This window comes from Microcebus murinus, chromosome 7 (assembly GCF_040939455.1).
Source record: "Microcebus murinus isolate Inina chromosome 7, M.murinus_Inina_mat1.0, whole genome shotgun sequence".
Taxonomy (NCBI): Eukaryota; Metazoa; Chordata; class Mammalia; order Primates; family Cheirogaleidae; genus Microcebus; species Microcebus murinus.
In genome coordinates, this window is record NC_134110.1 from 19,247,652 (window position 1) to 19,261,123 (window position 13,472).

Consider the following 13,472-nt stretch of genomic DNA (forward strand, 5'->3'; position numbering starts at 1 on the left):
ACCTTACATGAACAGACGCTTTTTCTGCTTAGTTTGCTGATGAACATCACAGAGCCTTAAGAAATATCCACAGAACACCTCCTTTCCCATGCGGGGGCTACCCACGGCCTGGGAGCGCCAGACTGTGGCGTGGGCACTGCCCAGGAATGAAATGCCACTTGCTTTTCCTTAAACGACTGACTGAAATTTATGACTCTCAGACTGTGAGTTAGGAAATCATTTAAGATTCCAGCTATTTCTGAAAAAGGCCAATAAAGGAGAAATGCAGCCAACACATTGCCAGAGAAATGACAGAGACGCAACTGCCATGAGAAAGCAGGACAGGGAGCTGTGAGGACAGCAGGGAGCTGGGACAGAAGGCGCCCTGAGTGGGGTACTGGGGGTCCTTGCCTGTCCCCGAGGCTCTGCTCTGCTCTTCCCTTGTCCCACTGGCCTCCCAGCTGCCACTTCACTTGTCTCAGCAAACAGGAAACAAGTGGTTCTTTTAAAAGGTAAAGGGAAAGGGAAAAGAACTCAAATGATCATCTTCACCACACAGCTCAAGCTGTCGATTCTTACACCTGTTCTGCACCCGCCTGTGACGGGCCTTTGCAACACACCACGCAGGCAGCAGGCACTCCAACCCACCCGCGGCGGAGCACCACACAGTCTTAATAAACGTTACTTCCACAGGTGTAAGAAAGTCCTTTCCAAGCACTTTCGAATCTGGGATTTCACCACCCCACACCCGCAGCTTCAGCGCGCGGCAGACTGCACGCCGGCCTCCCCGCCTCTGTGCCCGCCTCTCTGCAACGTGGCGACGCCCCTCCTTCCATCGAGAGACAGAGCCTTTCTCTCCACCCTCAGGCTGGCTAGGCCACCCGACTTGCCCTGGGCGGAGGCACATCAGTACACATGATGCAAGCAGAGGCTAGAGATGCATCCGCACGTTGGGAGCTGCCCTGGGACTGTATCGTAGAGCCTGGGTCTCTGCAAGGACAAAAGCCCATGCAAAGAGAGGCCCAGCTGAGAGCCAGTTCCCAGCCCCAGGCCTGTGAGTGAAGCTCTCTGGGACTATCCAGCCCCATCCAGATGAACTGTCACCCGGCTACATCTCACGAGGGGCTCCACGCACTTCCAGGCCAGACTCCTGATCCATAGGACATGAGCAAATCTAACGGCTGCTGCTTTAAGCCATTCAGTTTTGTGGTGGTTTGTTACACGCCCATCAAAAGCTGATAGCTTGGCATGGACGGTAGTACCAAGTGCATGTCACCAATGAACAAAACAGGCTCAGAGAGCTTGTGAGACGTGTTCAAGGTCATGTGTCCAAGCTGGCATCAAACTCAGCCATTTAAGTCTGGGTCTCAGGCCAGCGTCTACAAGGCAGGGTCCTTTTCCTTATTCTCGTATCTCAGTTGGCCTGGAACTAGAACAAGTACCCTGACACCTTCACTAATTGCTTTTGCAGCTGTTCTCAGTTTCAGAGCAAGTAACTGGGCTCCTCTTACTACGTACCACCCTTTTTCCTCAGAGTGTCCAGGGCGCAGGGGCCAGGAGCCGTGTGCGCTTGCTGGTCATGGGCAGCCTCACCACAGAACTGGTTTCTGCACTGAACTGCAAAGCTTGGGATGGAATTATCCTTCTTTCTTCTAGGTCTTTCTTGTGGGGAGCATCCCTCTTCCCAAAGCCCCTCACCTGGGCTTGAGCCCCCGGGATGGCAGCTCTGGTGATGGGCAAGCTAGTTCACTCTTGGCTGGAGAGGACCGTACATTCCCCGGCAGCAGCCCCTGTTGGAGGCACGTTCTGCACGTGGTGTCTCGGGTCTCGGCAGCAGCACCAGCACTGAACATCTGGTTTCGACTTGTTTCGGCCACAGAGAATTTGCAAGTAGGATCTTCAGAGCAAATTCCTCCTGCAGTTCTGAGCACACTCCTGCTCAGAATTACCTGCCCCTGCTTGGGGACTGAGGCACTGTGTCCTCACTGTTGTCACTCCAGCCCAGAGTGGTGGCTTTGTTTCAGGCTGACTCATCGCCTGAGGTTCTACAGACTCCGTTGTATTTGAGGGTCATAGAGCCCAGTCAAAAGAGAAATGATAATTTTTTTTTTTTTTTGAGACAGAGTCTCACTCTGTTGCCCAGGCTAGAGTGCCATGGCATCAGCCTACCTCACAGCAACCTCAAACTCCTGGGCTCAAGTGATCCTCCTGCCTCAGCCTCCCAAGCAGCTGGGACTACAGGCACATGCCACCATGTCCGGCTAATTTATTTATTGTTTAATTGAGATGGAGTCTCACTCTTGCTCAGGCTGGTCTCAACCTCCTGATCTCAAGCAATCCTCCCGCCTCAGCCTCCCAGGGTGCTAGGATTATAGGTGTGAGCCTCTGTGCCTCTCCACAAAATGATAATTAGACTGCTTGGTTCCTGCTTGTGGTCTTGGGACACTTAGTCTCCTCGGGTCTCAGTTTTCCAGTCTATGAGAAGGGTACTCCAGGCTTGCAGGACATGGAATGCCCAGTGCAGGGCCTGACCAAGGTGCCACTGTCCCCCTGCCTTGTCCCACTGTGCCTGAGGGACTCACCCACCTCCATCCAGCGTCCCAACACCACCACACTTTCCATCCCCATCTCTCCAGAATGAGCAGTTTCCCTTCTTTTCTTAACTGGGGACACGCCTATCCCACCCTTGGCTGTCTGTTTTCCCCTCTCTTGACTCCCAGCTTCCTCCTTCCCTCCTACGATGTGGTCACCAGAACTGCGAGTGCCAGGCCCAGGGACCACACTATCACTCACGGATGGGGCAGTGTCTGGGTCATCGCAGAGACTCATAAAGGGACCCAGATCCTTTAGTCAGATTATGGTTGATCACTCAGACCTACCATTGAATGTTTTGCAAGTAAGCATTTTCATTGGCACTTTTTAATAACAAAAGGAATTCATGCTCATTGTAAAAGGAAAAAAAAAAAACCAGAAACATAAAGAATCAAAAGTCAGAGTGTCTAATGGGGAATGGGCTGAAAATCAGGAGATGGCTGTGTCAGGGGACAAGCCTGATGATGCCCAGGCAACAGTGTGAATGGCCACCTGCTCCAAGCAGCCCCTGAGACGTTGCTATGCGTGTTCCCTGGGTGGGAACTGTCTGCCCTCCTGTCATCAGAGATGGAACAGGTCCCAGGCACGAGTGCAGACCATGGTCACCAGGACCCAGCCCCAGTGCCTCCCGTGGGGAGCAGGAGGCCCTGAGTGCCGTGTGGAAGGTGGGACCCGCAGCAGGGGGACCTCTCCCAGGGGCGGGGGGAGGGGGGAAGAAACACCTGGAGAGTTACTCAGAGGGGATGATAAGGGTGTAAAGGTCATGTGAGATGACAAAAAGGCTGTGTCTCGGGGGAGCTCCCCACACATTGACAGCAGTGGCATGACATAGCCAGACAGCCTTGGTTCTCGGAGCGCTTGCCTCCTGGGATTTACCTGCTGCTGTGGGATCTGGGGGACCAGCCAGTGCAGCTGCAGACACTGGGCCAGACAACCCCCAGCCCTGCATGGGAGGCCACGGGGGAAGGATCTGAGCTCCTGAAACCATTCAAAACCCACGAGAGTTGGGGCACCATGCCAGACAGAGCTTTCTGGCCCTGGTCTGTGCAGGTGATAGAGGAGGGAGTGCTTCTGTGCCTGGTGGGATTCCGAGTCCCCGCCCACACTGGCTGTTGTCTGGCCCCTGCCCAGGCCCCTGTCCCCCAGGGGGAGGAGGGCACCAACAGCCCTGAAATCCAGCACCACACACCCGTGGGTTGCTGGTCCGTGTTACAGTGAAGGGCACTCAAACGACCAGGAAATGTCTTGGGAAAAAATAATCTTCCAGCCATCACTGATTGCCCCTGACTTAGGAACATTTTTATCTTTAAAACTGAAACCAAGCTGAAGGTGAAGGGGGTGTGAGGACCCGGCAAGGTCTTCGGGAGTCCACAGAGGAGGGGGAGGGTCCGACTGACAGAGGGAGCCGCAGGGGCAGGTCTCCGCCACTGGCCCAGGGCCCACAGCTCCCTGTGCCGCTCAGCGCTTAAGGGGTGAGGGGGAGAGAAGGGACAGAGAGAACGAGAGAGCTTCCATCTGTGTCACCGAGGAGGCCCTCTCCGCTGTGGCCCTGTTCTGCCCATGAGGGGGAGATTAGTGCAACACCACACGCCTCCTCCACTCCCATTCGAGTCTGAACCCCCTCGGGGCCCAGGGAGCAGGCAGTGAGGGCAATGAGAAGTCACACAGGCTGACCAACCACGGACTGTGGGCACAGCTCCTCCTGGACGGGGTCCTCACTGTCATTACTGCTGCTGTCTTTCCTGTCCCTCCCACCTGGGCGGAGATACCTGGACTGGATCCAACCCGCCAGCACCTACTGGGTCTGCCTGTGGCAGGAGCAGGAGAGACAACAGAGAAAAAGATGCCGAGGGCCGTGGAACCTGTGGCCCCGGGGCCCCATGTGGCCCTCTCGATCCCCATCTGCGGCCCCTCGACCGAATCCAAACTACACAGAACAAATCCCTTTATTAGAAGGATTCGTTCTGTAAAATTTGGGTTCAGTCAAAAGGCTGCACTGAAGGATCCAGAAGGCCACATGTGGCCCCGAGGCCACAGGCTCCCCAGCCTGAAAAAGAAGAGAGCAGAGTTTCCAGGAGCCCCTGGAGTCTTCAGCATGCTTGTCCCCAAATACCCTAAACAAGACAGACTGTTGGTGCTGACCTGCCACACTGCTAAAACAACGTGATGGCACAACCCTGCAGGAGTCGTGCACTTGGGTTTGTGGTTTCCGAGGGTCTCATCTTTGAGCACCGTCCCGGCGCAGCTGCTGGTGCTGCAGACCCTGCTGGAGCCTGGCCTGCAGCAGGGGGCCTTGAGCGAGGGACCGGCGGCCCCTCTGCAGCGGGTGGGTGAGGACCCAGATGGCGGCTGTGGGACCTGTGAGCCCGAGGGTGACCCAGAGCTGCATGCCGTCCTCTGGTCCTTTTTGTGGGTCTCCTTGCTGTCAACACTTGTACTTTCTCGTGTTTGGCTGAGACCTTTCCTAGGAGCAACACTTTTGCTTTCAGGTTCAAACAGCATGAACCAAAGAATACGTCGTGGCCAAAGACTGCGTGGCCGTCTCGCTGGGCGGCACTCCTCGTTCCATACTAGAGCACGGCAGCTGTGTCTGCAGAAGCAAGCTGGTCCCCAATGTGTGCGGCTGTGAAGCCCTTTGGCTGGGACGTGTATAACAACTACAGAGCCCTCTGGAAGCGCCAGGCTAGCTTAATGAACTTTTACTTTCAGTGTGACTGTTTGAAGCCACAAACTAGTTATTTAGTTGGGGAAAAAACCCCAAACCCAGCAGCTGCGGGTTGCGAGCCTGGTTTGTGCAATGGCGGTGTGCGGGACAGCCACCATCGCACGCCACCTCCAGAGCTGGCTGTGCCCTGAGCCTCTGCCACAGCCCGCCGCCGCCCACTGGGCACGGCGAGGTCAAGGGTGAGGGGCCGGGGGCGGCCCGGTGAGCCCGGCTCTGCCTGCAAAATGCTCGCGGGGCTGCGGATGCTTCCTTCCAGGGTCTGGCAGGGGCCAGCCCGTGCCCACAGCCCTCCTGTGTGCCCTGTCTGGAATCTAATGCTCGAAAGCTGGAGTCCTGTCTTTCACAGCTCCGGGAAGGAGCTTCCGAGCTCTGCCCACACCACCCGCCATGCTGCTAGCGGCCCCGGGTGGCCAGGGGCTCGAGGTGACCTCTGGGGAGAGCAGGGGCCGCACTTACCCCCCGCCCGTGCCGCCGTTCTTGCTGAAGTGCGTGCGCGGCTCGCTGGAGGCCAGCTTCAGCAGCTCCGTCCACTCTCGCTCCCACTCCTCCTCCGTGTACACCAGCCCTGACTGGCACAAAGGGCAGTGCAAGGAGGTGGGGGTGGGCCCAGCGGTGCTGCCCCGTCTCCTCACCCTCCCTCCAAGGCGGGCCTGGGCCGGCTGCGCCGACCGTCTGGCTCCGTCCAAGCCCCACCAGCGCCCAGGCTGGGCACATGTGTCATTGGCCACAGCCTCCCCACTGCTTGCTGTGGACAATATATTTTCAGAAACCCCCATATCTAATTTCAGAGCTGTTGGGAGTCCACCCACCAACAAAGGTCATCCCCATGCTGTAGGGTAGACCAACGTTCCTGGGCATGCACCTAGCTCAGGGATGGCCATTAAAAAGCTGACAGGGATAACGGGCCAGTTTCAATCGCAAAGCAGACAGAGTCTTTTTCCAGGAGGGCAAAGCGCTCGTGTTCGCCATGGCCAGGGATGACGGGGATTTTCTTTGGACTGAGCTCACACATGGGGGCTGGGCTGTGGGTGGTACAGACAGCGGGTGACCACGCAATGCACTGTCCAAGCTGGGGCACTTTGGGGAATGGAGGCGGATGGCCTTCACAATTACACCTCAAGGAGGTGTGAGTGGACATGTGGTCACAGTCTGCTGGGGCCGTGCTATTGTGATGGGGATCCTCTTCCATGGGCCAAAGTGTGGAAATACGGGTTTGGGCATGGGGGCCACGCTCTGGATTCCACCAGGGCCCGAGGCTGTGCCTGGCGTGGGTCCCAGGCTCCGCCCTTGCCGGCGGGTACCAACCTCCTTGTTCTGCTGTGTCTGCTGCCACCTCCACCTCCGCTTCAGGGCTTCCCTCTCGGCCCCCGTCCGCATCATGGTGTAGAGAGCTTTCCGCAACACCAGGTCCCGGTCGTGAAAACCCCACATTCCTGCAGACGGAGGCCATGGGGAGCAGAGGAGAGAAAGGACATGAGGAGGGGACAAGCTGGAGGTGACTCAAACCACCCTGACCACTGGGCTGGCCTCCCGTGTCTGCACGCACAAAGGTGCCTCCTTCATCAGCTGCTCCATTTTCATCATTAGCTCATAATTCCTGTCCATTCTTTTTCCTGAGAAGCCTAATGGTCACCGTCCAGGTCTTGCATTCGGGTGGGAGATTGCCTAGGGGGATACGTTTGTGATGTGCACAGGGCCTTTTAGCTTCCTGGCTTCTCCAGTGTCTGTAGCCTTGGGGCATCCCAGCTTCCTAACAAGCGGCGTCAGTGGACACTGCGGCGCACATCTGGCCCAAGAGAGCACACCTGCTTCCCAGTGAGACGGTCTCTCCCGTGCCGGCTGTTGAGACAAACTAGCCGTCTCTGAGCATGTGCCCTGGGCGGCTCAGATGTGGTCAAGAAATCCAATCCATGGGGGCAGCACCAAGAGACAGGCAGCGCTGGCCACGGGGAATTCATTCATTCATTCATTCATTCATTCATTCATTCATTCCTCAAGGTGCTGAGAATATACATGGAAGCGACCAGGACATACTAAGTTTCCAAAATCTCATGGAGCACACATTGTGGCAAAGTGGGAAGTGAGGCAGCCATGAAGTTAGCATGCAGTGTATGATGTCAGGAGAGATGAAGCAGGCAGAGAGCGCAGAGTGGTGGGTGTATCTGTCACAATGTGAGTGGAGACGTCATCGGCTGGAGCAAAGGCCACAATGGGTGACAGAGGGAGCCGAGTGGCTGTCCCAGGCACAGGGAAAGGCCAGGGACAGGCCCAAAGGGGTGTCTGTGGGGTGTCCTTGAGAAAAGTCAAGAGGGAATGGTGGCTAGAGCCGGGATCAGGGGGCCGAGGCAGGGACTGCATGGTGCGCTTGCTGGGAGCCTCAGGAAAGATTTCAGAAGAGGAGAGGCGTGAGTGGACTGATGTTTAAAGGCTCACGCCGACTGTGCGTCCTCGGACATGTGATCACCAAGGACTGCCTCGGGCTTTCAAGCGAGCAAGGCTTTGCCTGTCTGTACAGGATGGATGGGGCGTGTGGCCATCCCTGCTCCTTGCCCATCCTCAGGCCTGTGTCAGCTGCCTCCCGGGACATGGCAGGCAGTCTCGGCTCCTGCAGAGAGGGGCTCTTGGTCCCACTGGTGTCTGCCTACAAGCCTGGCTCCAGGATTGCCATCGTCATTTCTGTGTGTGCCCCCAACCCTAGCTCAATGGCAGGCTTGGTCAGCAGGTTTCCAACGAGCCCTGCTGGTGAATGTCACATGGCTGCTTTGGGCAGTCCTGGTCCTGTGGAGTTTAGCTACGTGAGCACAGAATGAAAACAAACTGGGATAAAAGGAACAACTGGTGAAGAGCCCTGGGCTCACTGCTGCGCTGTTGGAAACTCTCAGAGCAGCCCTGGGGAGTCTCGGCCCAGCCTCCCTGCAGGTGGAGCGCGTCTAGCCTGAGGAGGTGCTCCCTTTCCGGACAGGCTTGGGGGCCCCCGTGCTCACCGGGAAATACCTGCCATCAGATGACACCACAGTGCGGTGCCGATTTGCCCACCTATGGTGCTGACAGGGACAGTGACTCTACATGCTGCAGTAGCTCAAGGACAAAGGCACGTCCACACCCGAGACTTAGCAATGAAGCTGCTGTTTCAGACACATGAGCGATTTCTTCTTTTGGTAAAATATGTTCAACAATAGGGAAACAGCATTAACTATTATGATGAAATATAACCTAACTACTAAGATCATGTGTTTGGAGCATAATAGCATGGAAAATTCTCAATTAAATTTTGAAGGGAAAATGTTGGATTCAAACTGTGGACACAGGATAATCATCATTTCACTCGAAGAACAGACCGAAGAGTGGAAGACAACATACCACACTGTTCACAGTGGCATAGCTGGGTGGTGCAATTACTGATTGTCATGTTCTTACCATGATGACTACGCAGCACTTTTACAATGCCAACGAGCAGGACGTGCTCGCGGGGACATGGGGAGGACGCAGGTGGGAGGGCATGTCTGCCTTTCCTGCTTCGGGTCAAGCCTGCGGAATGTTCCTCTTGCTCTCAGTCTGCAGCCTCCCCTGGGCGCTGCTGGGCCCTTCCCAGACCCGGGAAAGCCCTTCATGGTCTCCTCTTGGTCCAAAGAAAGTTCTGAGGGTTGGCCCTTGCTGTCATGTTTCCCCGGGGAAGCGTATTTTACCGACAAGGGCCACATTGTCCGAGGGGCCTGTCTCCTGGAAAGACTCTATTTACCCTCCAGGGCTGATGAGTAACAACTGGCCCTGATGTCGGGAACCCTGGCTCAAACTCAAACTCACCTGTCAAAATGGATTCAGCCTTGCACCCGTGAGTTTGGGCCTAGAAGGAGATAACTGAGCTTGCAGAAAATCTACTATGACCTTCAGTCATCCAAACATTGCCCTCCATGCCTGCTGTGCAGCTTTTTGCGAGCAGGGAGCTCACAGCCCCATCGGAAGAGGTTGCTAACTCTCTGCTGTCTATTGTAACTGTGCAGATTCCCCCGTGGTTCACCCCAGCGGTACCTACGTCTGTCTGTCAGTCACGGCCGTCAGGTGCTCCTCTGGGAATCCCCTGCCCAGAGCTCATAACCAGTTGTTCCTTTTGAGCCCAAGCCAACTATTGACGGCTGTCATCATGGTGGCTCTGCATTTTCCCAAGCTCATGCACCATTCTCCAAACTTCCTATTTGAGCCTCCCCTGGCTCAGCCCTGCCTCCAAACACCCTGTGCATCCCTGCCTCTCTGCTTTATCCATGTGGTCTCCCCACCGAGAACGTCTTTTCTTCTATTCTTTTAAGTTCTTCAAATCTCAGAAAAGATCCTACCTCCTCCAGAAAGTCCTCTTTGATTGCTCCAGGCCATGATTTCTAATTCCCAACCCTGAAGCTCAAGCTCAAGGCCTCCACCTATCATGACAGGCCTCTTCTCGTGTGTGTTCTGTCTTTCCACCAAGTGTGAGCTACTTGACAAAATAGGTCAGGACTGTTGGGCTCCATGTCTTAGGGACTCTTCCAGATGATGGTGACATAGGTGGCCTTACTTTGCATATGTCTGCCCTTTAATAATGCACTGAGCAGGCCTGGAGCCCTGCCACCCTCTGTGCTGCGGAGCTTACCCAGTGAGGCGGCATGTAAAAGGCAGTTCCCGTCCCCTGTCGTGGCCAAAGGAAGAAGCCGTTTACAGCTCGTGCACACAGTGGACCACCAGTTCAGGCGACCTGGAACAGAAGCTCCCTTTAGAATAGAATCCCAAAAAAGGCAGGAACCACTGGGAGTGTATTTGCTAAGTAGACACAGACATTGGTAAAATATTTTCTAGAGGATTTCAGTAGAAAGGTAGAATGTTATGGCTACTTTTTTCTTAAATAAAATATGGATTTATTTTTTTCCCTGAGATAAGACAGGGCCAATTCCTCCCATAACCTAGCAAGAGGATTAAGAAACTCAAAACCAAAGCCTTTGCTCTTTGGATCTGGGAACATATTTTACACAAATTATAAAGTTTCTCTTTAATGTTCTTGAGCACAGTTTCTCCTCCTGAAAGTAACTTTTTTCTTCAATCATCCTTTTTTTGATGCATATGTACCTTTGAAAGTATGTTTTATATTTTATTTAATACATCAAAACCATTATAGCTACTTAGGTGTAGTCATGTTAAATTTCATGAACGCTTACATCTGGAGACTTCTACTTCTGGGAAGATAGAATAGAGGTAGTTTATCCCATTCCTCCATCTAAGTACAACTAAAAGCTCTAGACATTATGTACAAAATAATATAAGAAGACTCTGAAAAGTGCAGAGAAGGTGAAAGACTGGCAAAGGACCTCAGGACTTGAGGAACAACATAATGGTAGGTTCCCTGGATTTCTTGTATAGCTCAAAAGTAGAATGGAGAGAACAGAAGGAATAATCAGTGAATGTAAAGGTAGAACATAAGAATTACCCAATTTGATACTGGAGAGACTGGCAACCTAGAAAAAACAATGAGAGCAGACAGGAAAAAACAAAAAAGAATAAAGGGAAAAGGAAAAGCATGTTCCCTCTAGACAGAATGCCAGGAAAGGGGCAGCTAAACAGGATTGTAACTGCTTAGACATTATCCATTCTATTCCAGCCAAACATCACATGGGAATCCATGGGAAATTAAAAACTATAATATCATTTACAATCACTCAAAAATTTAAATACTTAGGTATAGATCTAACAAAACATGTCCAATATTTGTATACTGAAAACTATAAAATGCTAATGAAATGAACCAAAGATCTAAACAAATGGACATATCATTTTCATGGATTAGAAGACTATTTATATAGTAAAGATATAAATTCTTTCCAAATTTATTGATGGATCAAATGCAGTCCCTATCAAAATTGTAGCAAGTTTTTTTGTAAAAAGGAAATTATTACCAATCTAGAATTCTGTACCTTTTATAAATAAGAATGAGAGAAATTTTTTACCATTAGACCTGCAGTGAAAATATTAAAGGCAGAAGAAAAATGATCCTGGAAGGAAGCAAAGTAAACAAAAGGAATGAATACAGAGATTTGAAAGGGTAAATATGTTGGTAAATTTAAATAAATATCGACTGTTTAAAGCAGGGATTAAATTATATGTGGAATTAAAACATGTGATAGCAATAGCACAAAATATGGGAGTAATACATGACACAAATTCTAAGGCCTTTACATCAACCAGGAAGTGGTAAAAGCCAATGTAAGGTACATTCTAATAACTAGAAGATGCATTTTGCAAACTGTAGGGTAACTACTGAAATCAAACAAGTTAATAGAAGGGATAACAGAATGATAAATATCCTTAGATAACTCAAAAGAGTATGAGAGAGGCAAAAAGAAAGACAACAACATCAACAACAGAACAAACAGCAAGATAATAGATTTAGATTTAAAGCAAGATAATAGGCTTAAACCAAAATATACTGGTATTTATATTAAATGTAAATGAATTACATACTCCAATTAAAAGAAAGAAAGTTTCACTTATGTATGATGAACAAGTTCTGAAGATCCAATGTGTATAACGTGGTGATTATAGTTAATAATATATATTGTATATTTAAAATTTGCTAAGAGAGTAGATCTCAAATGTTCTTATCACACACATCAGGATGTGAGGTAATGGTTATGTTAACTAGTTTAACTGTAGTAATAATTTCACAATGTATAAGTATATCAAAGCATCATGTTATACACCATAACTATACACAATTTTTATCTGTATATTTGTATAATTTAATTATATCTCATACATCTGGAAAAATAAATAAAAATTAAAAATGTTACACGTACATGAAACAAGAGATAAAGATTGTGAGCCTTGCTTATAAAACAACTACATGCTGCTGACAAGAGACAAATAAATATAACAACACAGAAATTTAACAGTAACTATATAGAAAGAAAAAGACATACCATTCAAGACTAAGCAAAAGTAATACTGGTGAAGTTCTGTTGATATTGGATAAAAATGACATTATTAAAAAATTATTGATAACAGTTAACTGATAAAGAGTTATGATAACTAATAAATTCATTTGGAAAATATAACAATACTAAATTTGTATGCACCTAAAACTTAGCCTAAGAACATATAAAACAAATATTGATAGGATCAAAACAGAAATAGATAAATCCACAGTCAAACTGGAGATTTTAACAGAAATCTCTTGATAAATGATAGAAGTAACAGACCAGAAAAACCCAGTAGAGATTAAACATAATGAAAGACCATGACTCAGCTGACATATATACAACACTGTAACTATGAGCCACAGAATAAATATATGTTCTTTTTAAATCACATGGAAAATTTTCCAAAATTGACCACATGATGGGGCTGTAAAGAAAGTGTCAACAAACTATAAAAGATTTGAAATCATTCAGAGTATGTGCTTGACCACAGTAAAATAAGCTAGAAATCAATGAGAGATATTAAAAAAGCAGAAAATCCCCCATATACTGGGAATTATGTAGCATCCTTCAAAGAACTCATGAATCAAAGAAGTCACACAGGAAATTAGAATGTATTCTGAACTGAATGATAATAAATATGAGTTATCAAAATCTGTGGGATATACTAAAGCCATGCTTATAGGGGAGCTTAAGTAATAGTTTTAAGTGCATATATTAGAAAAGAAAAAAGGCTGGAAAATAAATGCAAATGTCCACAAAGCTAGCAATAGCAATTTAATCTAAAAAATATAGGCTGAAGTAGAAAAGGAATCGGTGGTATGGAAAACAAACATAAATTATGAAAATCAGAGCCAAAAGTTGGTCCTATGAAACAAGTAACACAACTGTTACTTTAGACTTATCAGAAAAAGAGAGAGAAGAACAAATTTTCAGTATCATATATGAAAAATGAAACATCACTACATTTTCTACAGACATTAAATATAATGTATATATAAACATAACATGTATGTTATATATAATTGTATGATAATACATTTGAAAATGTTAAATAAAATGGACAAATTTCTTAAAAAACAAAATTCACCAAAACAGATTGAAGGACAACTAGAAAATATATATTGCTCTCTATCCTTTAAAGAAACTGAATCTGTAATTAAAAACCTTGCCCCCAAACAAAACTCTAGACCCAAATAGCGTTATCTCTGAACTTCTCCACACATCGAAGAAGAGAACAG

General features: G+C 49.3%; 1 protein-coding gene across 2 annotated transcripts in view; it reads right to left on the reverse strand.

The window, feature by feature from the left end:
* OTUD7A (OTU deubiquitinase 7A) overlaps positions 1–13,472 on the reverse strand; it is a 286,462-nt gene that overhangs the window by 30,974 nt on the left and 242,016 nt on the right. For both annotated transcript variants that reach the window (XM_012764622.2, XM_012764624.3), the window contains 3 exons: positions 9,918–10,019; positions 6,602–6,729; positions 5,753–5,865 (listed from right to left, as the gene is read on the reverse strand). In XM_012764622.2, coding sequence (XP_012620076.2) covers positions 5,753–5,865; positions 6,602–6,729; positions 9,918–10,019 — 343 coding nt within the window. The remainder of the gene's footprint in view (positions 1–5,752; positions 5,866–6,601; positions 6,730–9,917; positions 10,020–13,472) is intronic.